This window comes from Oreochromis niloticus, linkage group LG17 (assembly GCF_001858045.2).
Source record: "Oreochromis niloticus isolate F11D_XX linkage group LG17, O_niloticus_UMD_NMBU, whole genome shotgun sequence".
Classification (NCBI taxonomy): Eukaryota; Metazoa; Chordata; class Actinopteri; order Cichliformes; family Cichlidae; genus Oreochromis; species Oreochromis niloticus.
In genome coordinates, this window is record NC_031981.2 from 37,119,114 (window position 1) to 37,142,958 (window position 23,845).

General features: G+C 40.4%; 1 protein-coding gene across 1 annotated transcript in view; it reads right to left on the reverse strand.

Annotated features, from left to right (window-relative positions):
- Nucleotides 1-23,845, reverse strand: part of mpped1 (metallophosphoesterase domain containing 1) — a 93,060-nt gene that overhangs the window by 46,731 nt on the left and 22,484 nt on the right. Inside the window, exon 4 of the mRNA XM_003449787.5 lies at nt 7,727-7,952. Within this exon, the coding sequence (XP_003449835.1) occupies nt 7,727-7,952 (226 nt within the window). The remainder of the gene's footprint in view (nt 1-7,726; nt 7,953-23,845) is intronic.

The following is a 23,845-nucleotide window of genomic DNA, read 5'->3' on the forward strand; positions in this document are numbered from 1 at the left end:
ACAAACATTATTGTTTACAATTACTTTTGCAGTTAACCATAAACTCTTATATAGTCAGATTAATCACTGATTTCTTTAAGCACTGATATAAGTACATCCAGCTCCATCAGCTGTTGATACTTCCTGGTGTCATGAGAAAAGCTAAGCTGCAATCACAAGCAGATCAATCTGAATGAAACATAACCTGTGAGAAACTTAAACCGAACAAATGTGTCACGTGTGCAGATTACTTCAGCTGGAAAAAAATGGCACACATGATTGGCCAGTGTTTAGGGAAATGTAATACAGAGAATCTTCAGAAAGGAGTGAATTATTGTGATAGATGCTTTTGTTAGAGATGTTTTCACTCCTGCTTCTGTCAGACGTGAGTTTCGACTTAATTGGCTAATGATATAAAAAAGTTGCACAGAGCGAGAAGTGCATACTCATGGCTGCATTTGTGCTCCATAAATGTGCAAAGCTGCGTGTCCCGGCCATGCAGCTCATTATTAATAATGACTCAGATGTCATCTGCCGAGGTTGCCAGATTGGTTTCTGCTGCCTAGAATCTTAGTTGCTAAATTATGAGTAGAGAGTAGTTCTGACATACCAAGCATCCAAGATCTGTGATACCAGCTGGTGAAACTATTATGTACTTTTCGTGTGAATATCTGATTTTTGGTGTTTTTAAAAGCAGGATTCAGTTCAGTTTTAATTAATAAATGGAAAAAAAAAGTCCTCAGAATTCTTTTCTCGGAAAATTATTCCTAAATACAAAATGCACTCATCTAGGATTTTTGTATATGAAAGAACACCTCTATCTCAAATACTGGCGTTTACGATTATCTCTAAGGGAAGCTTATACTGATGAAACACACAATTCGGCAACAGAAGAAAAACTACTGAAACAATAATATACTGGAACAACTATAAAAGTCTCACCCAGCAGCATCGTTATTTCTTCTTTCCCATGAAACACTTTGCTCCTGTTTCTTTCTGAGTTTAAAAAAAAATTAGAAAAGCTAGAATGTAACTGTTTAGCCAATAAATCACAGCTGCGCACCATCACAAGCATGAAATAACGTAATTTTAGTATTCAATTAATTATATACAGTGTAGCTAAAAGGGCAGCATCTTCCATTTACTCTCAGTGACACAAATGCTGCAAAAACACAATCCTTTTTCAATAAAGTAGCATTTCTTCAACAAACATCGCTAGTAAAAGGAAAACATAGAGGATTATGACTGTAATAGAAGTTTAACACATGTGACAACATCATTCGTATCAACACAACATGGACATGAAAATACAAACGAACGCCTGACACCCAGCCAAATATGTGTCTGTGTGACTTAAAATAAAGGGCAAACAGAGTGAAATGTCCTGAGTGGGGTCCAAGCACATACAAGCTGTGAATTAGAATTTCCTTAAGGATGACAGATTTTTACTTGGGCATGGCCTCCCAAGTTTAAATGACGACTGATTAGCAAATTAATTACAAAGGATTTGTTTTGTTCTTGCTTTTTATCCACATGAGATAACAACCTAATTCACACCTCGGTGCTATACTACAAAAACCAGTGAGTATCATCATGGTCCAGATGATGATGATTATTACCGTAACAATAATAATAATAATAGTAATGATAATCATTTAAAGTAGAACACTTTTGCAATTGTTCATTTTCTGGCACCATCCCGTGATTTCCTAACCATCTTTCCAGTGGAAACACTTTGGGAATCTGTGCCTTTTCTGACTTCCTCTTTGGAAGAGCGTGTTTGATTAGCAGCATCTGTCTGCTGCTAACCCTCAGAACTCTGTTCATTCCTGTAGCAGCAGTAAGTGTGTACTTAGTTTTTGGAGGACTGTATAAATCTATTGCTGTCCACCAGCTAAACAAGCTCATTGATCAGATTGACTAATGATGGTCGAATCTGATTGAAGTTTCTCGACAATTAAGGGGCTAACTACGAATACTCCTGAAAGTCCCAATTAGCCACTCTGGCACTGGCAGTAGAGTAATGGGGTTCCTGCTTAAATAATAATAATATACTTATGAGGTAGAGAAAATTACAGCCTTTAACATTAGTATGAGCCCGCTTATAATAATAGCTGAGCATGAATTATGACCTGGTTCTGTCTGCATTTGAGCAATTGTTACCGTAATTGCATTTAGACAATTCTCTACACATTTTTTTCCTACTTATTTGCTAGTACACAGAAAATAAATGAATGCAGTGAATAAACAATCTATAGAGTATACAGGACACCAAAACAATCACAACAAATATATAAATACTTGATTTTTAAACATGTGTTACTTTTTCTTTCTTTTCTGAATAGCCGTGAGCAACAGATGACATTTTTAAATCCACTGCATGTTCATGAACAGTACACCCAAAAATGAGGCTGATCTGAGCCACATGCATACTTAAAGCCTGTAAGAGTCAAAGCTGGGATAATCAGCTTGATATTAAAATACCCAAAAAATATCTTATTGTTCTCCGAGTGGTCTAACAGGGTAATACTGTAGTACCTGACCTCAGCTCTGTTTAAAGGTCACAGAAAGCCTAGCCTGTGACAGCAGACTGGGTTTAATAACAAATGCTTTCAGACATGAATTAATAAGCACGTAGCAGTAAAGTAGTAAAGACAAAGAACGTCCGGCTTGGAGACTAAGGTTTGAACTCTGTGTGGTTCATTATTAGGTCATAAGAAGTATGTGGCTTTACAAATGACTATGTTAATCTGTCTCTCTTCCACAGCATGTCTTTATCCTGTTTTCCTTCTCTCACCCCAACCAATCACAGCAGATGGCCCCGCCCCTCCCTGAGCCTGGTTCTGCCGGAGGTTTCTTATCAGGCCTATCATTTTTTTTCTTTTGTTTTTGGTGTGCTCCCTATGAAAATAAAAATGCATCAATGTGCTGAAGCAGTAATCGGTGTTGCTTCACGAGACGTTCAGAGGTTTAATCCTTTAGCTATTTTTGAGTTTGCAGAGGTGTTGAGGTGGAAGAGATGTCTGAGAGACCTGAGAGCACTGAACAACAACTTTGTTCTGACATTTAGCAAAGTCATCCTTAAAGTGTTGCTTACACTGTGCTGTCCCTACACTGGGTGGGCATCCACTTTGTGTTGCTGACAGTTATTCTGACTGCAACAGGTTTTCATTGTCATTCCATAGGCTCCGTATGCCACAGCACTGCTACTCTGTTCCTGCACATAATATTCCTAATTTTAATAATGTAACTACATGTTGTTTACAAACAGCTCTGGGTACAAAGCCACTGCATAGCTTTTGCTGACCACAATCTCTGTACCTCATCACCCAAACTTTCCTACTACTATTTCCACTATTCATCTTTTCATAACAAATAATATTAATGTGTGATTAGGCTGCATCATGTATGATATAATCCTTTAGTATTGTAGTGGTGCTATGAAAGAGTGCTGCACAGCGGGTGTCTGCACCAGGGCTCATATTAACCCCTCAGAATGTGAAACAGGTAAAGAGACTCAGAGCAGAGAGTTACTTCACATTCAGACTGGAACAGGAAATCTGAATGTGAGTGAGGACGAAATCAGGTTGAGTGGCTTTTCATGGAGAGGTGATGAGGAAGAGACACAGAACATCAACTCCCACTGACATCAGTGAGTCATATTTACTCTGACAGCAGCCATATCCTTCATGCACACAAATTTGGATACTGCAGATCGATCTTTATTCGCTTTAAAAAAAAACTTGCTTTGGTGCTTGTCAGTGTGTGAAAAAGGGGGCAGGAGCGGTTCAGTTCTTCCACCATACTATTCAGCATAGAGTTTTTCACATTTGGGCTCTGCTACTCTAAGACTGAGACATGCACATGAGTTCTCCTGCTCTGTCCCATCAGCTTTCAGACAGAGCATCTTTCTGCAATATGTTTGTGACAAATGGCTTGTAAAGTCACATCAGCATCAGAAGTGGGGAACCGGAGCAATGCCGCTGCAGCTGTCTGATTTTTCAATACATGAAGTGATAAATTAAGAAGATTTTGGAAGTAAGAAGGATTTAATATCAGCTGGGATAGTAAAAGGTTGCATGTGCATCTGTTTGTGTATAAGACAGAGTGTGGGAGGGGCCTGCTAAGAAGCACACAGCATCACAATACCTCTTAGGAGGAGAGGATGAAGTAGGAGTGAGGGGCTGCAGGAAGGAAGTAGCTAACGGCCCGTGAAGCCAGATGGATGGAGGAATGGAGGAGGAAGAAGAGACACAAAGTGATGAAGATGGTGGCAGACAATGGGAGGCATAACGAACGTTATAGGTGACAGCAAGAAATGAAGAAGCCAAGCCAGTCACTGCTCAGGAAATGATGAAGGAAAGAACAGAGTCACTGTTTCTGCTCTTTCATTTTCCCCTCTTCTCTGTTTGGTCTGAGATTAAGACAGATCCAATTAAAATGTAATTAAATTAAAATAAAACAAATAAAAAACAAGTTACTCTAGCATGGTTTCCCTTAAAGGAGAGGGTTACTGCAAATGAATACAAAGTTGTTCTAAGGTGTCCCTGTTATCGTATGATAAATGATTTGTTTCCTAATGGCAGTGGTCTCTTCTAGGATCATAATTGTGCCATCCATAAGGTATGAAAGCTCACTGAACATGTTAATATGAAGAAAATCAAATGAATCAAATGTCATGCCCATCAGATTCACTTGATCTCAGCCAGGCTAAAAATTGGGACTGAAAGCGTGCTCTCCACCACTATCATTAAAACACTAAATTATCCAAGCCGGTGTTTGAATGGTCCTTGAATGTCTTTAGACTCTGGGAGTACCCACAGAAAACTTGTCAGGCACGGGGAGAACACGCCTTACAGAAAAAGCCCAGGCTGGGTCAGAGACAGGAACCCAGAACCTTGTTGCTTTGAAGTGACAGGTCTAACCACACCATCGCTGTGTGGACCTTTTATAACAAATCTGTGAAGCTTGTTAGTGAAATTTTGACTTATTTCTGTTCTCTGTGTGAGCCGGTCCTTTTGTGAGCTCCATGTACATTTAGAGAAGCACCTGAGTTTGGAGGTAGTAACGTCAGTGCTTGTGGTGGTAGTGGTGGTGGGGGAGAAATGGCACTGGTATCACTATGGTAACACAGGTCATAGTGATAGCACCATCCTGCTACACTGTAAAATCCTAAAAAGTTAACAATAATGATTTTTTTAAAAGTTGAGTAGGTTACACTGGTGTTTTAGAAAATTGTATAGTTTAAGAATGCATATTGCAATCAACTAAGAATCCTGTTTGAGAAAACATAATCAGCTCTTTATACAAAGTAGTTACTGCCCCTGTATCTGGACAAAATGTGGGGAACAGTGAAATAATGTGCCGCAGCATTCAAAACTGGCAAGAGCCACATCTATGAATTCCTTTCAAAGAGGAGATTGTGAGATTAGAAAAGTGAGAAAGAAACACAAGGATGAGTAGATCTGAACGGTAATCTTAATTTCCCAAATCAAGAGGCAAGGGTGGAAACGGACGTACAGAAGACAAAGGTGAAGAAAGAGAGGAGAAGAGGGAAAAGAGAATCGGTGTTAAACAGAAAAAGAAAGAGCAGAGGATTAAAGAGAAAGAATAATGAAAGGATGCTCGAAGATAATCAGGATGGATGGAAAACGTTAAGAAGGAAGGTGGTGAGAGGGGAGCAAACAGAAGAAGGGGAGAACATGCAGAGCCTCCAGCTGGAGCCCCTCTGTGCTGCAGGAACACACCCTGAGGCTTACACACACACACACACACACACACACACACACACGCACAAGTATGTAGTCCAAGACAAGCGAGAGGACATGAGGGTGCATAAACCCATGACCAGACATTCACACATTCACACAGACACTCATCACATCATGTGGCCATTAAACCAGCGAGGGCCAGCTGATGAATCTGAATAAATCTCTTCCTAAATCTACACGCCTCGCTTCCTTTGTCCTGCCGTTTCTGTCCACATCTCTCCCCAGATTCCTGCCCTCCGTAGGCTCTTTCACTTCTCCTTTCCCTATTGCTTTTTTCTTCCTTGACTTTTCCATCTATCTCTGCTCACCTCAGGCAGCTCTCTGCAGTGACCTGAGCAATAAACTCAGGGGAACCTGCTATCACAGCAAACCAATTACCCAGCACTTGGGGCACACACACACACTAAAACAGTGCCCCTGGGAACCTGTCAGTAAAACACACACACACACACACACACACACACACACACACACACACACACACACACACACTCATCATCATCATCATCAAATATGTCAGCCCATCATCAAACCACTTGCTTGCGCTCACATCCTGGAAAACCAGCAAAGGATAAATAAAGAAGCAGATAACTGATCGACTTTAGTGATTCCAAAGATCCCCTCAGACCACAGGAACTTTCTCTTTCATAATTATAAAATCTGTTATAGAATCACACTGGAGGATGAGAACTGCAGTTCATAAAACTCTCTTTTAAATGTTTGGGTTTTTTAGCTCATACTTTAGCGTAGGTCGAAAAGGACAAAAATTGTTGATCGCCATGTCAAAATAGTCGGTGTAAAGACTGGTAAATATTAGCCATGTAAATGCCCATCAGCACTGACATGGATCAAAACAAGACGAGCAACTGACAATGAATTGCTGAGCTTGTTTGCAGCAGAGGAATTTAAACTTGTTGTTATGATGCTCGTCAGCACAGTGGTGCAGTGGTTAGCGGTGTTAGCGATGGTTTCTATTTGGCTTGCATGGGTTTCTCTGGGTACTGCCACACAGTCTAAAACACACGTTAGGCTTCTTAGTGATTCTAAATTGGTTGTCTCTGTGTTAGTAATAGGCTGGCAGCCTAACCAGAGTGTACCACACTTCTCACCTTATGGCAGCTGGGATAAGCTCTGCCCTCTGCAACAGTGAATTGGATAAGCAATTAAAAGAATGGAGATATAAACTTTCTTGGGTAATATGTCCCCTCAGCAATCCAACTGGTGCAAAAACACTCTTGATAGCTTTATCAGAAAGCTACCCAGAATTATGTGCTTTTGTGATTTTTTCAAGGAAAATAAAAACAAAATTCGGTTTCAGGTTTGACCCAAACTCATGGACAGATGCCTTTGCTTCAAGATGAACAGTCCCATTTCTCTCATTCACTGTGTAACATGTGCAGTGTAATTATTTAATTGAATGTTACCTAGCCTGAGGTTTGCGCCAAGATTATTCCTGAAGAAAAGTAGGAACATCCAAACTCAAGACTCAGTGTTGACCCAGTGAGACCCTTACAGTATACACAGGATTCATTTTTTACACACAGTAAAGGAAAAGATATTTCCAGTACTGACTTGGTTTTACTCTCCACTTCCTAGAAGAATATGCTGGTAAAGTAGAGAGTGAAAAGAGATATTAAGAACTTTCCTACCTTGAAGAAAGTAGACTCTTAATTCTAGTGGATGCTGTGATGTGTTATTGAGCATAGCCAGTGCAAAGCAGTCTAGAACCAGTGAGAGAAATGTGGAAACCGCTACACCATGGAGTCAACCTCCACAGTCAGATTGCATCACATTATAAATCTTCAAGAATCTGTTATATTTGACTATGTTTGAAGTTACTACTGCATGACTCGTGTCAGCAGATTTATATGTTTCTATATGAAAACCAAAGAGTCAATCCTTTGTTCTGAAAATACTCCACATACTGTAAGTGCAGCTCTAATATGAAGAAAGAAAAGAAAGAAAGAGTCACTCACCAGGGGGAACCATAGATTCTGAAGCCCCGCACGGTGACCTCGGAGTCCTGCAGGTAGATGCAGTTGGTCAGCAGTGACTGGACGTTCTCGTAATTCTCCGGCTTGAGCTTGGAGGCTGAAGGGAAGTAGTAGAAGTCCTGCTTGATGAGGTCTGCCATAAACTCCTGGTCAAAGGTCAGCTCATGATTTCCAGCAATTACTATCTTGATGTCGTAGGGGAGGGTACCTGAGAGGGTAAGTGGAGTAGTGAAAGTTGTGGACAGGGAAGGGGGAGAAAAGAGAAAAAAATGGAATTTGAATGCAAAAGTGGTAAGAAGGATGGAAAATGAAAGAAAAGAGACAAGAATGAATGGGGAGTGTGATCAGGAGGCCAAATTCCATAAGGACAAAGATGGGGTGGTGGAGGATCATTTTCAAGGGTGACGAAAGAAAGAGAAAGAAATGACAAGAGCAGAGAGAGAGAGGAGATGTGTACATGAGGAAAAAGATGGAAGAGCAGGAAAGAGAGAGAAGGGAAACAGAAAGGGGAAGAAGATATCAGTACAAAGAGGGAAAGCACGGCGGGAGCAGATACTCGGAAAGGAGAAGAGAGGGACAACTTTAAACCCAGCTCAGATGGCTTGGCATTCACATGCAACAAGGCTTTCTAGTTGTTTTCCTCTATATTTCGAGTAAATCTGTACATCTGTCTTAGATTCCCTCCATCAGTCAAGGTCTCAACCCAGTGTACTGCTGTCTTCTGTTAATGGAAGCATAGCTGAATGCATCCGTCAGGGAATCTTTATCTGAAGGATGGATGAGGAGGATCATTGTTGGCTTTACAAAGCAGAATATTAAACATTTATAGACTAAGGCAATAACTGCTGCATCTTTAGCCCCTTCTTTTCCATCATCCCCTTCTAATCAAAGTCTCCCTCCTTCAAGTCAACGTGCATTCTCTCTTCTATTTCAGCAGCCATAATTGGCTATTCAAAGCTTGGCACAGCAGGACGTGTGATCGATCTTAGCTCATCAAACCCAGCAGTAGCCGGGCCTTCACACTCCTACACAATGTTTTCAAAGCTCGGCTCAGGAAACAGAGAGCTAACACTGACAAACATCTGGGGGTCTGCTTTGTCAGGTAAAACGGCTGACGGAGAGTTCAATCACCGCAGCTTTTTTCTTTTTTTGTTGCTGGCAGGACGACGCGGCACGCAGCTGAGCACGCCGGTTTGTGTGTCAGCATGTGTGCGCTTGCGAGCGACTTTCCCATGCGTGTGCGAGTTTGCACGCATCTGTGCATGAACGTGTCATGTTAGTGAAAAGGAGTAATTAAACCGAGCTTTAGAAGAGGCTGACAGCCCAGTGACGGCTCTGTCATAACAGCCAATCACAGCCCAGTGACAGAAAAAGAAAACGAGTGGAAGAGGAAGGAGAGAGCGACAGAAATACTTTAGGAAGCCCAAAAATCCTTGAGTGTGAAGGAGGAATAATAACAAGATGAAAGCAGCTGTCAAAGAGTGCCCATCTCTGCAGTTTGGGTCTGGGCCGCCCCCTCTCCCTAACACAGCTCCAATTTGTTTGGCAGAAGGGCTTGTGTTTAGTTGTCAAGCAGACACCAAAAAAGGCCCATAAATGAGGGGCTGCACCTCAACAAAGGCACACGGACACAGAGAATCAAAAGATGTTCCTTTTTGTTCCTTTTCCTCAGGGTTTGGCATTTGAGGCTTAGTCATCCCCAAATAAATCAATGTTGGAGGAACAATACGTTCTAAAATATCATCATATACCAATCGTATACTGATTAAAGCTCTCGGGACCGCTGGGAATTCTGTGCTTTACTTTCAGAATTTCCATTTGTGCTCCAAAATGCATAAAATCCCTGCACATGACTGATGCAATAATTGGCATGTGTTTCGCATGCCAACTGGCCTGTGTTTTAAAGTGCGATGCCAAAGCCTGCACCGCGGCTACTGAAGTCTAATATTTACCTCTCTGTACCACACGTTATTCTCACAAATTTCAAGTAAGTTAATGGGGGTAAAAGAAAAAAGTCACAGTGAATTCATTCATTACACACAGATTATGGCCATAGTAAGACTCAGTTCATGTTTGTTATCAGCCATTCAGTGGACACCATTAACTTGCACAGACTACCCATGATAAGGTACTTCTCTGATGGAGAGTGGTCTAGAAGGAAAACCCCAGACTACAAGAGCATAGTTCCTATTTATCAATAACCGGAATGAATATTGGATGGAAGGTGCATCTTCTGGCCGGCAAGAATAGTCTTCAAGAGGACACATATCACCCTGATTTCGTTATGTTAATAGAAAGACTTCTGTGAGACTGTGTTTACAGCCGGTAGCTGCCGTCTTGGTGATACTCACTGCTGACCAGAGCAGAGCATTCATAGATTTGTTTTTGCTAGCCTCTTTAAAAAATACACCAGGGGGCTGGGAATTTAATAAATCTAACAACAAATGCACTACAATACGGCTGCAAGAAGATAAGCTCATGTTCATACTAATGATCACTGCTGTAAGAGAGAAGAAACAAAGGCAGAATACAGAAGAATAAACTCGTAATGAAAGAATATTTGAAAAAAGAAAAATGCTTGTGAAGACACAGAGAAACCTGACTATTCTGTTGAAACAGTATTTGTGTCCACCTGGGGAACAGAACTCAGTATTCTCTTTTCTCTTGGCCCTGTGGCTGTAATAAACTCTCCAACTGCCATCCTATGCTGGGCAGTTAGCTAACAGTGGCTTTGTAAGGCTACAAAATTATTTCCTTCTAATACTGGAAATTGGGCAGAAAACCAGTATAAAACTGTGGCCCAAGAAAACAAAAGTAAAACTGAATGATGTTCAGCAGCTTTCTTACATATAATCAATTTAAAAAACGAGCAACACTGTTTCAGTTTTAGAACAATTTTAGTTTTTTACATATCAGGATAACATAAAAATGATCTAGTCCTTATAATGTTTAAAAATTAGGCTTAGATAAACACATGATTTGTCACAGTTTATTCAGCTGAAACAAGCTAAAAATGCAGAAGTGGTGTTTGAAAAGCTAGAAGAATCACATTTAATAGCAATAATGTAAAGTAATAGTTTACTGTTTATAAATCTCTCACATCGTTTTGGCTCGCTCGTCTATACATGTTCAGTTCAGTAAGATTTGTGAGCCCTCGATTATACACAGCTCTCTTATGGTCCACTCAGATCTGGACTTTGACTGTGCAAACTTAGATTCGTTGGTATTTTAATGAAGAGTTGATAGTCAACTGATTGACTGCGAGTACTGTGGCAACAAGCCCAAACCGTGTTTGACAGTTAGTATGAGTTATTTCTGCTGATATTTCTGCTGTTTGATTTTAAACAAACATGGTACAGTGCATTTTAGCCAAACATTACTACTTTGGTCTAATCTGTCTAAAGGACATCGTTCGAGAGGTCATGCGGTTTGTTCAGATGCAATTTTGCAAACCTGCCATGTTTGTTTGCTGAGAAGAGGCTTTGACATGTTAGGTGAGGCCTGTAGAGCCTGAGTTGTACAGGAGCTCTTGTTTTTTTCTCTGAACAGTGCACAGTCAAATTCTGGGATGAATTTCCTGGGATTTCCACTCCTGTGAATAATGTTTCCCACTGTATGATAATGATTTCAAATTGTTTAGTAATGGCCTTATAACCCCTCCCAGACTGATGTCAGTAACAGCTGCTTCACTGCTGATGTCTTTCCTCTGTGGCATTGCAACAAACACCTGAATGCTCCAGACAGACTGCCAAAGCTAATGCTTTTATATTGATAATCAATTCATTAAGTATATTTGATTAGCAGTACTCGGCTTTTACTTTTCATTTTAATACTTATGGGAGCAGTAATGTATGCTTACTTTTTCATGCACTGTTTCTGCATTTCAACTTGTTATTAAAAATAATCACACAGTCAGTTATGTCATGTTTTGTAGATCATTTATGGTTTTATTTACCTAATTTTAAGACCTGCTGAGGACCAAACAATTTTCATCCTGTCACATGCTTTTCTTACCTTTTCATAGTACAGTATAAAAAAAAACTGAACTGACCAGACGAGCAGAGCAAAAACTATGATGAAATATGATTTGTTGTTTGAACTGGATAACACTGTAGGACTTACACAACTTGTCTATTTCACGTCCAAAAAACCAGACAAACGTAGAGCAGCATAGACACCCTTGATGAGTCCATCACCTAACAAAGGTTTAGTGATGTGGATAATGCAACCTATCCCTCCCTCTGTGGAGCAGGATTTGCTGCACAGCCACCTAAAACCACCACTGATATGTGTCAGTGCCAATCTTACAAAGTCATGCTGTAGTCAGTTACAGTACAGTATTTAATTAACCTTTTTACTGTGCACACAGACCCTTGGTCCCAGACTTTAGACGTCATGACAGTGATTCCTCCTGAAACATCAGAAATCCTCATCATGTTTATGCAGCTCATCTGTGCTAGACTGAATAAATCAAAGTAAAATCTTAGAAAGCTAATGATGTTGTTGCTGGAGCTCCTTTTAAGGCAGCCAGTTATACCATACATTAGATGTGACTGCAAGAATGATCACCCAGGTGAGCAGTACAATTTAGGCAAGTTATTAATGTCATTTTATAACTTTTTAAAAGGTGTGCAAAAGCCTTGCACCATCTTCTTTATAGGAAAATATTTAGAAATATAAAGAAATCTATATCATGAATTTAGCTGGCATAAACTCTGCATGTATGCATCACGTTTGTCACATAAACATATTTGCTCAGTGGTTATTGATTATTGCTATATGAACATTCTATATGCCCCAGTAACTGTCCATGTAAAGCTGTATATGCACATTTACATATATAGCTTTATTTATTCATTTTTATATATTTTGGACGGATGAATGGAGGGATGGATGGACTCAATGCAAAATTTGAGGTCATGTACAATAAAAATATGAAGAATAAAATGATTATACAACAATAGGAGAAGGAGCAAGAGGCTTGCCTCTCAATATAAGCAATGGCTGGGGAGAGCCCGAGTCACTCAGTCATCATCTGCCTAGCCTTTGTCTGTTTACTGTTGGTGCACATGCTTAAGGCATACACCACAGGGGTGCTTTTGCTTTCTTTTGTTTCTACTCAGTTGTAGAAGTTGAGTGAAGTGCTTTGAATAGTTCTCCGAACTTCTTGAAGGACATTTCAAAGATATTTGGATGTTGGCTGCCTTTTGTTCCACTCTTTGTCAAGATGATCCCACAAAGCTTCAGTAATGTTGAGGTCCAGGCTCTGAGGAGGTCAATCCACGAGTAACAGCACTCCATTGTATATTTTTTCATCCAGGTATACTTTCACATTGTATTTGGTAATAATATTATTTTTGCTGTGAAATCTTTGGCATTTTTCTAGATTGCCAAAGAAACGGGAACAAATGATGTTTCGTGACAAATTTTAAGATATAATTTAAAATTATTTCTTTGCTAAGTTGTTAAATGAAGACACGCCACTGTCTTTTATCCTGTCTTCCTTCTCTCACCCCAACCGGTCACAGCAGATGGCCCCGCCCCTCCCTGAGCCTGGTTCTGTCGGAGGTTTCTTCCTGTTAAAAGGGAGTTTTTCCTTCCCACTGTCGCCAAAGTGCTTGCTCATAGGGGGTCATATGATTGTTGGGTAATTTTCTCTGTATGTAGTATTGTAGCGTCTACCTTACAGTATAAAGCACCTTGAGGCGACTGTTGTTGTGATTTGGCGCTATATAAATACAACTGAATTGAACTTACCTATGGCTTTGAATTTCTTAAACTTGACCTTATCCAAAACCTTATGATAACAAAACTAAAGAAATTGAAAAAAGTTACTTAATATTAGTTACTAAATATGTTTAAATAACAGAAACCTTTTGTAAAACAAACAACTCTGTAAAACTCTGTAAAAAAAACCTCTAAACTAAACTCAAAATAAAATGCAAATAAATAAATGTAAAAATTAGTTTGTATGACAACACTAAGGCTACGTTCACACTGCAGGTCTTAATGCTCAATTCCGATTATTTGATCAAATCCGATTTTTTTGTCTGCTTGTTCACACTACAAAGAAAATGCGACAGCAAACGCGCTCTAGTGTGAACGCTCAAAGCGGCCCGCATGCGCAAAAGAAGATGTCACACACAACGCGCTCTGTTTAGACCCAGAGCAAACAGTATTGTTTGACTGATGGCCCTTAATATAAAGACTTCGGACTTTACGTTTCCCAGTTTTTGCTTTAAGTTATTTTGTTATTTACATAATAATGTAAATAACCTAATAATGATCCTTATTGCTGTTTTAGAGGAGCGGTGCTTCAAAGGATAGCTGCAGATTTCTGTCAGAATCTGCAGATTATACAGTACAAATAAAATGTTCACGTTGTCTTCCCAACAGTTTCACTGACATCTACACTGGATGCCCAGGAAGCCTTCGCGATGTCTTCTTCTCCGGCGCTGATAATTGGCGTCTGTCAGTGACGTAAAAGACGGATTTAATGTGACATGACCGTTCACACAGCAGTCGCTTTCTAAAACATCGGATATGTATCGGATTCAGTACCACATACCAAAGTGACCCAGATCGGATTTGAAAATATCGGATTGGTGCCGTTCACACTGTCATACCATGATCGGATATGGGTCGCATAGGGTCAAAAAAATCGGATTTGATGTGCTTTCGCCTGCAGTGTGAACGTAGCCTTAGACAACAATTACAATATATTACTCAGAAAAATAGTTTATACTAACTTTAATATACCTATTTTAAAAAAGTTAACACCAATGTAAAATATTTCAAATGTATTTAATAGTTCTGTAGTCTGCTAGTTAAGCTTTAATATTATGAAATTAAATTAATTTTAGCTTCCTAAGCTGTCCACGCTTGCAGCCACTGACATTTGATGACTTCGAGCAACTACAAGCAGAATAAACATGAGGTGGATATTGTTGACCAACTTGTAGTAAATATACTGTATTAGACTCAACCAATCTTGGAATGCAAGTGACAAGCTGTCTGATTTAAAGTGATGTGCAACAAGCAACTCACTTGTGGACGCAGCGTTAGAGAAACATTTTTCTACTACTATGATTGTTGCTTTCAAAATCTATTAACTGAAATAGAAATGCTTATATGTGGTGTGACAGCAGTCTGGCTAGCTAACCTACGCAAGCCAAGTTTTGTGTTTTGTAGCTTACCTAGCCTTAGCTTAAAAGCTAAAAGTAAGGTAAATCATCGAGAAGCAGGACAAATTATCACGCTAGCAAGTGACAGAGCCAGCGCTAACCAACATGAGAACATTACAAACATCAACTGACAAAAAAAGACAGAAAGTAGTCCCAGAGGTATGATATAAATAGGTCAGGATTTTAGGACAAAAAACACATAACAACAGTACTCCAGCAGACATGGAGTAGGGGTGTGGAGATCGCTAATTGGTGAGAGAAATATGTCCACTGTCAACATACAAGAAATTCTCCATTACAATTAAAAGTTGCACAGTTAACATGTCAGCAAAATGCACTTAAAAAGGTATTTATTGAGAGAAGTGTGAGTGCTGTATTCTGTTACTGAGTAACAGTTTTTACTACTGATGAATTAATGTGGAGGCAGCATTTTTTTCTGCTGTAAATAAGCATTACATAAAATAGCTGGGTAAGGCGATGTCGAGGGAGGATATGTACCCACCTATCAAGACTAAATCACTGCATCTAAATGCAAAAAAAAATATATATATATATAAAGGAAAGTGGCACGTGGATGCATGTGAGCCCAAGAAAGACAGACGGCAAGACAACAATGGAACAACAGCACAGGAACAGGGCACTCATAAATTCTCTAACAAATAAACATTATCTGTGTTGCCTCAGAAATTCTGCAATGTGAGCAGTTTTCACCCATGAAGTTTGACAGCCAACTGTAAACTGAGAGGAATAAATCACGGACAGAAATATAAAACTCCACCAGCTGGACACAAATACCCTCCTCCCCATCCTCACACACACACACACACACACACACACACACACACACACACTTTTACTTTCCAGAATTAAACTTCAATTTCATGGATGATTTTTTTAAAGTTTCCCCCAGAAGAAGCTGCAAAATGACAAGGTGTGAATACCAAATAGCTTAATGTTACATAGTGGATTCTGCAGCCAGTGTTTGCATCTGTTTTCCAACCCAGCCAACCGCCTTCAGTGTGAAAATAATAAAAAGAAAGACTTTCAACAATACAGTCGATTATCGTGAATGTCCACAAGGAACAAATTGCTCAGAAACAGAGAATGAATTTGTTACTTCTCTGACAAAAGAGAAGAAAAGAGGAAAAGGTGTGGGTGGAAGTATGCGAGTCACTGTGAGGGGGAAATCTAACATATGTGGCAACAGACCTCCACAACACGGGGAATGTTCTTTGTCACCCTAATATCTTTGTCTTTGAACTCAAATGGCTGCTTTTAAACAACAAATACTTTTAATTTGCCTGGTGCAGAGGGGACAGTCGAGTAGCGTTAAAGACAAAAAGACCAGAGAAAACGCAACAGCGGAACGCAAGGCGGCTTTCAGGAGTGGAAACAGCTGGACTTCAGTCTCTCCCTCCGTCCCTTCATCCCTTTATTCCTCTCTGGTTCTTTTTCAATCCTCTCTCACTCATTGTCTTCACTCTTTTGTTGAGTGCCTGGCCCCTCCAGTCATGCACATCCCAGATCTGCTCAATGTCTGGCAGTCTGTGTGTCACCACAAAAACCTCCATCTTTCCATTAGCTCCAAATGGTGGCCAGTGTGAGGGTAAATGCATGTAAGGTTGCATGTGCAGCCTGCATAGATGTGCTTGATCCCAGGAGTTGGGTGCATAAGCATAATGTCTGTGGATCTTGATATGTGAGTGAATAGATTGTTAGTGTGTGTGTGTGTGTGTGTGTGTGTGTGTGTGTGTGTGTGTGTGTGTGTGTAACTCCGACTGCCACCACAGGAAATCTTCCGGAGTTCGGCCACCATTGTTCTGATGCTGCAATGGGTGGTCTGCTCTTTGAAGAGGAAAATCCTTGCTCTGCCCAAAGCTCTTGCATGTACAGGGGGATTACTGCCCATTGTGTGTGTATTGGTCTGTGTGTGTGTGTGCACTCTTATATGTGTCCTTGTGTGCATGCACAAACAAAATAAAAAGGAGAAATTTCCTGCCTGCCAAGACAAAGTTAAATCCTATCTCTGTATGTGTGCGTGTTTGTGTGTGTGTGTGTGTGTATACTCCAGATATAAAAAAAATAGTAGCCAAAATGTTCAGCCAAATAACTTAATACCAAAGTATGTGTGTCTAGAAATTCTGTGTGTGTGCAACTGCAGAAAATAGAGGCCAAATGTTTCCTGCCAAGCCAAAATGATTAAATCAATACCAGTGTGTGTGTGTCAGTATGAGTGAATGCATGTGTGAGAAAAGCAGTAACCAAAACTTTCTTCTAAAATTAAATTAAAGGAAAAGCAACAGACTACTACAGTTTCATTCTTAATTTTGCACATGAGCCTTGTGTAGCTAAAATGCCTTATATAAGTCTCATATTTTTTGTTGAATGTCATTGAATGGATGTGAGGTTACCGTAGTGAGAACGTTTTTTTCTGTGTTATCGTGTCGTATTTTTTAATTGTCTCTTTTTGCATTTATAGGCTTTAAAACATGCATCTTTAAGGGAGGATATTTTACCTCATCCCTTTCTTCGTGGGAGCTAAAAATGCGTCTGTCTGCCACAACGTTAACACTAATGGCGTGATCTGCCCCAAAACATTTCATTGGCTCATCAATGAAATACTAAGCATGGTAACAGAACCACATGACAGTTAGCTAACAAGAAACAGCCATTCCAGTTTCCAAAGCTCGTACACGTCTAAGTTCATTAACTATTAAAGAATCCAGAGCAAGTCTGACACCTAGCTACCGTATTTTCCACACTATAAGGCGCACTTAAAATCCTTTAGTTTTCTTAAAAATCGACAGTGCGCCTTATAATCCACTGTGCCTTATGTATGAATTCTGGTTGTGCTTACTGACCTCAAACAGATTTTATGTGGTACATGGCACTCAAAAATCTGTCAAAAATGTTTTAGTACGTCTTTGGTAAGCTACGAAGCCGCACCGCTTGATGGATTGTCGGAGCATTACAGCTACCGTAGTCAGGAGCCTCGCGGAGTAATCTGGGTCCTAAACTCCGTCTCCTTCAGGTCCCAAAGTCAAACGAACACTGCAGCATCACTGAGAGTTAAAAACTGGCTAAATTCTTTTATCTGTAATAAAATGATCAGCGTTGCTGCTTTACCAGGTGTAACAATTAAGTTTAACATCCAGGCATCCATGAAAATAGAATTTATTACATTTAATGGAGTTAGAAGTTAGCAGGAAGTTAGCTCACTAATTTCCACCTAAACATGATATAGCATGTTCTGACTGAGAGATTTCTGAAACATTCAAACGTACAGCTCTGCTATCACTTCCAACATAAATGAAGACAGAAAACTAAACAGCAGTGACATTTGTAGGGTTACTGAAGTTGGGCTAGCTGGTATATAATGATGTGCTACGTGATCGCTAGCGACACAGCTATGGTAGCATAGCATAAACACAGTGAAGCTGGAGGATGAACGCTAACTTTTTTCCACTCGATAAAAGTTAACGTGAGGGTTCCCGATGGTTAGGGACAAATGCAATCGCATGGCAGGATGCTGTAAACGGACCAAACTTCAGTCAGGAGAACAACTGAGATAATCCATCCACAATACGAGGTTAGACATTAAGAGTTCGACCAATTTGGTCGCAAATGCGACCAAATTTTTCAGTGGTGCGACTAAAAAAAAATATTTGGTCGCACCGGTGCGACCAAATATTTTCAGGTAGCAAAAAAACAAAAAAAAAATCTCTGCAACTCTCCATGTGGTCAACAACAGACACACATTATGCCCCTATCGTGGACTAAACCAATCAGAGATAGTCAGGGGCGGGACCTCTCTGATTGGCCGTGGTCCAGTTGAAAGTGCAGGTGGAAGAGAGAGGTGAGTAGCTTGAATAAAGCGATATCAATTCATTAACGGATTCCACACAAAGACATAAACACAGAGCGGACCCGACACATCAGAATCAGCTTTGTCTTTCTCAGCTTTCTCACCCCACGGCCCGAACACGGACACGCTGTCGGAGCTCAGCGATTCTGATGCGTCGGGTCCGCGCTGTGTTTCCGTCTTTTTTGCGCTAGATTCTGAGCTGCTGTCTCAAATCTCTGTTTTCTGCATTATTCATTCGCTTATTACCCACCAGTCTACCGTTGTTTACAGCGCTGTCGGCCGCTGTCTTTTTCTTTTCCTTTTCTTTTTCACTTAAATGACCTCGGACAAGAAAGCCTAATTTCTGCTGTTCAATACTGAAGAAATTTAAACTTCCTAAAATTATGCAAAATTGCAGAATATTGCAGAATATTTTTAAGGTTATCTGCTATAAAACGCCAGACCAGGAAAATCTTCTTCATGTTTTTCTGTGTTTTATTCTCAGTTACTTTGACACAAAGGCATCTGCTGTGATGTTCACAATTCTGATGAAGTCTCACATGTATCAGTACTGATAAATGATCAGAATTATAATATTTCTGACTGTCTGAGGCTAAATTGAATCGAATCAGGACTTTGAGAACCGGAATCGAATGGATTATAGAAATCAGTGATGATACCCAGCCCTAGTGAGCAGCCTAGGCCCGATAGAAGTGGATGTAGCTGTGGGTAATAAGAAAAGATAAAAAGAACTATTGATAACTTTTGTGTTAAGTTAAGGCCTGATCCGTCTGAAATTCATAGCCAGCTCTGACATGGTGCCATCAATCTTTGAATGCTGAAAAAACAGCAGTGTATCCAGGAAACACATTATATGCTGCAATAAATGCACTGCCCAAGTGTCCCCTCTCCCCACTGCCTTTCAGCAGCAGGCAGCAGCAAACAGGTCATCAGAGGAGCCAAGATGATGATTAACTTTAACATTTTCTACAATATTGACAAAGCAATTTAAGCACAAGTTTGTTAGTTAATAATTTAGAAATGAATATTGTCTGTATGGACTTCCCCCCCAAAGAAAGTGCACATGTAAAACTGCGGTGTTAAGAGATGCGGTTGGAAAATTTGAGTGCGCCTAACTTTTGTGCCGGTACGCCTAAATTTTTAAAGTTAGGCGTACCGGTGCGCCCATGTCAAAAAGTTAGTCTAGAGCCCTGATACTGCAACAATGAAATATACGGTACTTTGATTGATAGGTGTACAAACAACAGGGTGCTGTAGCTACTGGGCTGAATGATAATATGACCTTTTTGTGGTACAGCTGTCTACTGCTAGCTAACCAAGCTTTCTAGCCTTAGCTGACAAATTCATCTGTGTCCCAACCACCCAAATATCACAGTACACTGTTAGGGAGCCAAAATTTGAACGTTGCAAAATTCATAACTAATGGGTGCCATCAGAGTAGCTACATTCAAACCTTTAATGCTGAGATTAGCCTACCTAAAGCTTTTATAAGTACTCTAGTGATCCAAGAGGAGACCACCTAAAAGCATCTGGTAAATACGGTTTAACACTATAGTATTATAAGCACAAGAGATGGAGATAATATCATCTTATCAGTATCACGCCACAAAGCATATAGAGTATCAGGACTGAAAATGTCACGGTGTGGTCCAATATACTGGATGCCTAACAAGATGCTAAGAAAAGAAGAACAGTATGTCAGTCACAAGTGGTTAGCTCACTGGTTATTGATTTGTGATTGACAAGGTTTTAACCAATAAGCATATCCTAGTTTATCCTAATTTCTGACATTAATGGGAACCATAATTTATAAAACAGACACAATATTTTATATTCATTATGGTTTACTGAGCACTAATGAACAAAGCTCATACCACAAAGCAGTTGAAGGCCATTTTCCTATAAATTTTATGCAACCTGAGGTGTTTTTAGAACCAGACGAATCCAGGTTTTTAGATCAGGATACGGTGTCTGTTATTAATATACAGTCTATGTTCTACAAATACCTGATCTGATAACTGCTGGGCTAAACATGTAACCATCATTCCTGTTTTCATAATAATATTCCCCCCCGATCTCAACAAACAACTTTTATTTGTCACATACACAATCATACAGAGGACAGGCTGCAGACAGGTTTGGGGTCTTTCTAGCGGGGGGGGGGGTCTAGCCAGAACCCTTACTGGATAGTGGGTGGGAATTGAACTTGCGACCCCCACTCCAAAGGTGTAAAAAGTAATATATTCTTGGAACCAGGTGGTATTCAAACCCATACCATCGAAATGACTGGAGCCTAAACCCAGCACCTTAGACCACTCGGCCACAGCTCCATGAGCAGGCCAACAACAATAGCTCATGTGATGGAGTGTTATATCATTCTTGTATTGCTACTTTTAATAATGGTTTTGATATAATTAACTTCTCTGGCAGAATTAACTGAGGTATAAAAAAAAAGGCTTTATAATGCTGGAAGGTTTCTGTCAATGTTTTATTGAAAGCAGTAATCTGATAAGCACAAATTGGCAGATTGTGTTGGATTCTTATTGTACCATAAACGTAAAATATCTTTTGTATGTGGGTATCAGATACGTATTATGATTGTAATCGTAATACTACAAATCTACTTGGTAAATTTGGGAATTTTGACCTACTGCAGTTTTATTGTTCTGTTTTTCATGGCTTAGTACCAGCATTTTGGGCGTGTTTGTGGTTTCTGTATAGATTTTTATTGTCCTTTTCACACCATCTCTGATTGTCTTACTGCTCTTATTTCTTGGTATATCTGCCATGGTTGTGGCAATGGAATTCTCTTAAAATTCCAAGGTGTAATCAACCAGGATTACACCTTCATACCAATCTCAGTCAATAGCCTGTGCAGAAGCTTGCATGTGTTTATATATATGTCTTCTTTATGTATAAAATATAGAGAGACAGCCAGACAGTGCAGTTTCGGCCAGCCTTTCTGTGTATGTGCATAAACAGAATTCCAGTAATTCAAAGGGAAGCTTCAGAGGCAACAGCAATGATGTTCAAAGACAGACAAGCTGAAGACTCAGCCCGGATCAGTTGTAATTCCTTTACAGTGTCTGTGCGCGCGTGTGTGTGTGTGTGTGTGTGTGTGTGTGTGTGTGTGTGTGTGTGTGTGTGAGCGATACGAGTCAGAGGAAAGAAAGTAGTCAGTGACATAAAAGAAAGAAAGAGGGAAGATAAAGAGAGGTGAGTAAGGGACGAACATGCAACAAGGTAGAATTGGATGATGGCAGGAAGACTTCTGCCTTCCCACCTCAGCTTAAACTTAATACTCATTTCATTTAAATCACCGCCCACACTCTGCTGCATATCCCCATACACACAAACACACACTCACAAACATGTACACACAGTCGTACAAGCAGACGCAAAACAAAGACAGCCAGCAATTATGAGACGGCATACACAAACACCACCTACTGCGCCACGCATCCAAAACACACATTTTATCTGAGTACAGCAGCACCTCCTAACACTTCACAATGTCCTCGCTGAACATAATGCATTACACACACACACACACGAGCAAAGACACATAAAAGCAGCGACAAAGACAGATCCAGCGCATCATCAAGCGGCCTCGTAGGTGGTCTGTCTCTTCTCTTTCACTCTCCAACACTCCATCTCTGTCTCTTTCATCCTGTCTGCTCCGCTTCCATGTTCAGTGTTACAAAATTGCCTCCAGGATAATGTGGCTGAAGATTAAGCTGCAAACTTTCAGAATAAGCAACGTGGGTTTTTCCGACGAATGCTGATGAATAAAACCACTGGCTACTCGCCATATGTCCCATATCTGTTTCGTTTTATTTCTGCTGATGCCAAATTTAGCTGATGCTAAACAACATCACTTGTACACTGTGCTGTTCCACAGAACGTACCTTTATTGTTCTCGTCATAGCCGCTACATCATCAGACCACATCGACTAGCAGGGAATGCTCTGAAGGTAGTTCCAGGCCATTGTGCTGTAGTACCGAGGTTTATGTAACGTCATATTTAAACCTTGGATGAGAACATGAACTGTCCTTCTCTGATGAACAGCTTGTTAACACCAGGCCTATTTGAGTACTCTTACAATGGCGTCCTCAACCCCAACTGGTAGCGACTGATGGCTGACACTTCCTGAGCCTGGCTCTGCTGGAGGTTTTTTCACTGTCACTGTCAACTGTGAAGCACAACTCCCTGTTTTACAAAATGCTTCACAAAAAAGTGCACATTTTCTGGTTATTGAGGTCCCGAAGCAGTCCAACCAGACACACCCAGCCCTTCAGGTGTGACAGGACACCTCACTTAGGAGGCATCCTGGTGCCGTGCCCGAACCATCAACATCCATTTAGAGCAGTGTTTCCCAACCACTGAGCTGCGGCACATAGGTGTGCCGTGAGAAATGATCAGGTGTGCTGTGGAAGATCATCTGGTTCCACCTGATTAGTACTCAGTGACCGGCGTCAGTATCGGGCAGAACAATTACATTCGCTTCCACTACAGGCCAGTACAACTAACTGCTCTAATTAAATTGGTTGCCAACTGCCAATAAAACAGAAGAAGACGAAGAAGAAATGACATAATTGGCATGCAGTGCATAACAGCAATGGATCAATATTTGAAAGTAGTCAGTATGACCTGGTGCTGGAGAAAACTCAGATGAAGGCCCTAGCATGAGTTGTGGTCAGAAGAAATCAAAAAGAGGTATACTGAGGACAAACCGAGCCAATTCTGCTACACAGGGTATGCAGGGAAAATGATCAATATGCTTTTTGTGGCATTTCTGTTTGGCGGTGTGCCGTGTGATTGTTCTAATGTGAAATATGTGCCGTGGCTCCAAAAGGCTGGGAAACACTGGTTTAGAGCATATGAGACCATAAACACGTCTAGAGGCTGTATCTAGCCAAGGCTTTGCTTCGAGCTAAACATTACCATCTACAGTCGGTGAAAATCCAGATCGGTTGCACTGGTAGGAGATAAATGTCTGTAGAGCTCCACAAAAACTGATTTACATCTGACTCTCCTCCTGCTCTTCATTT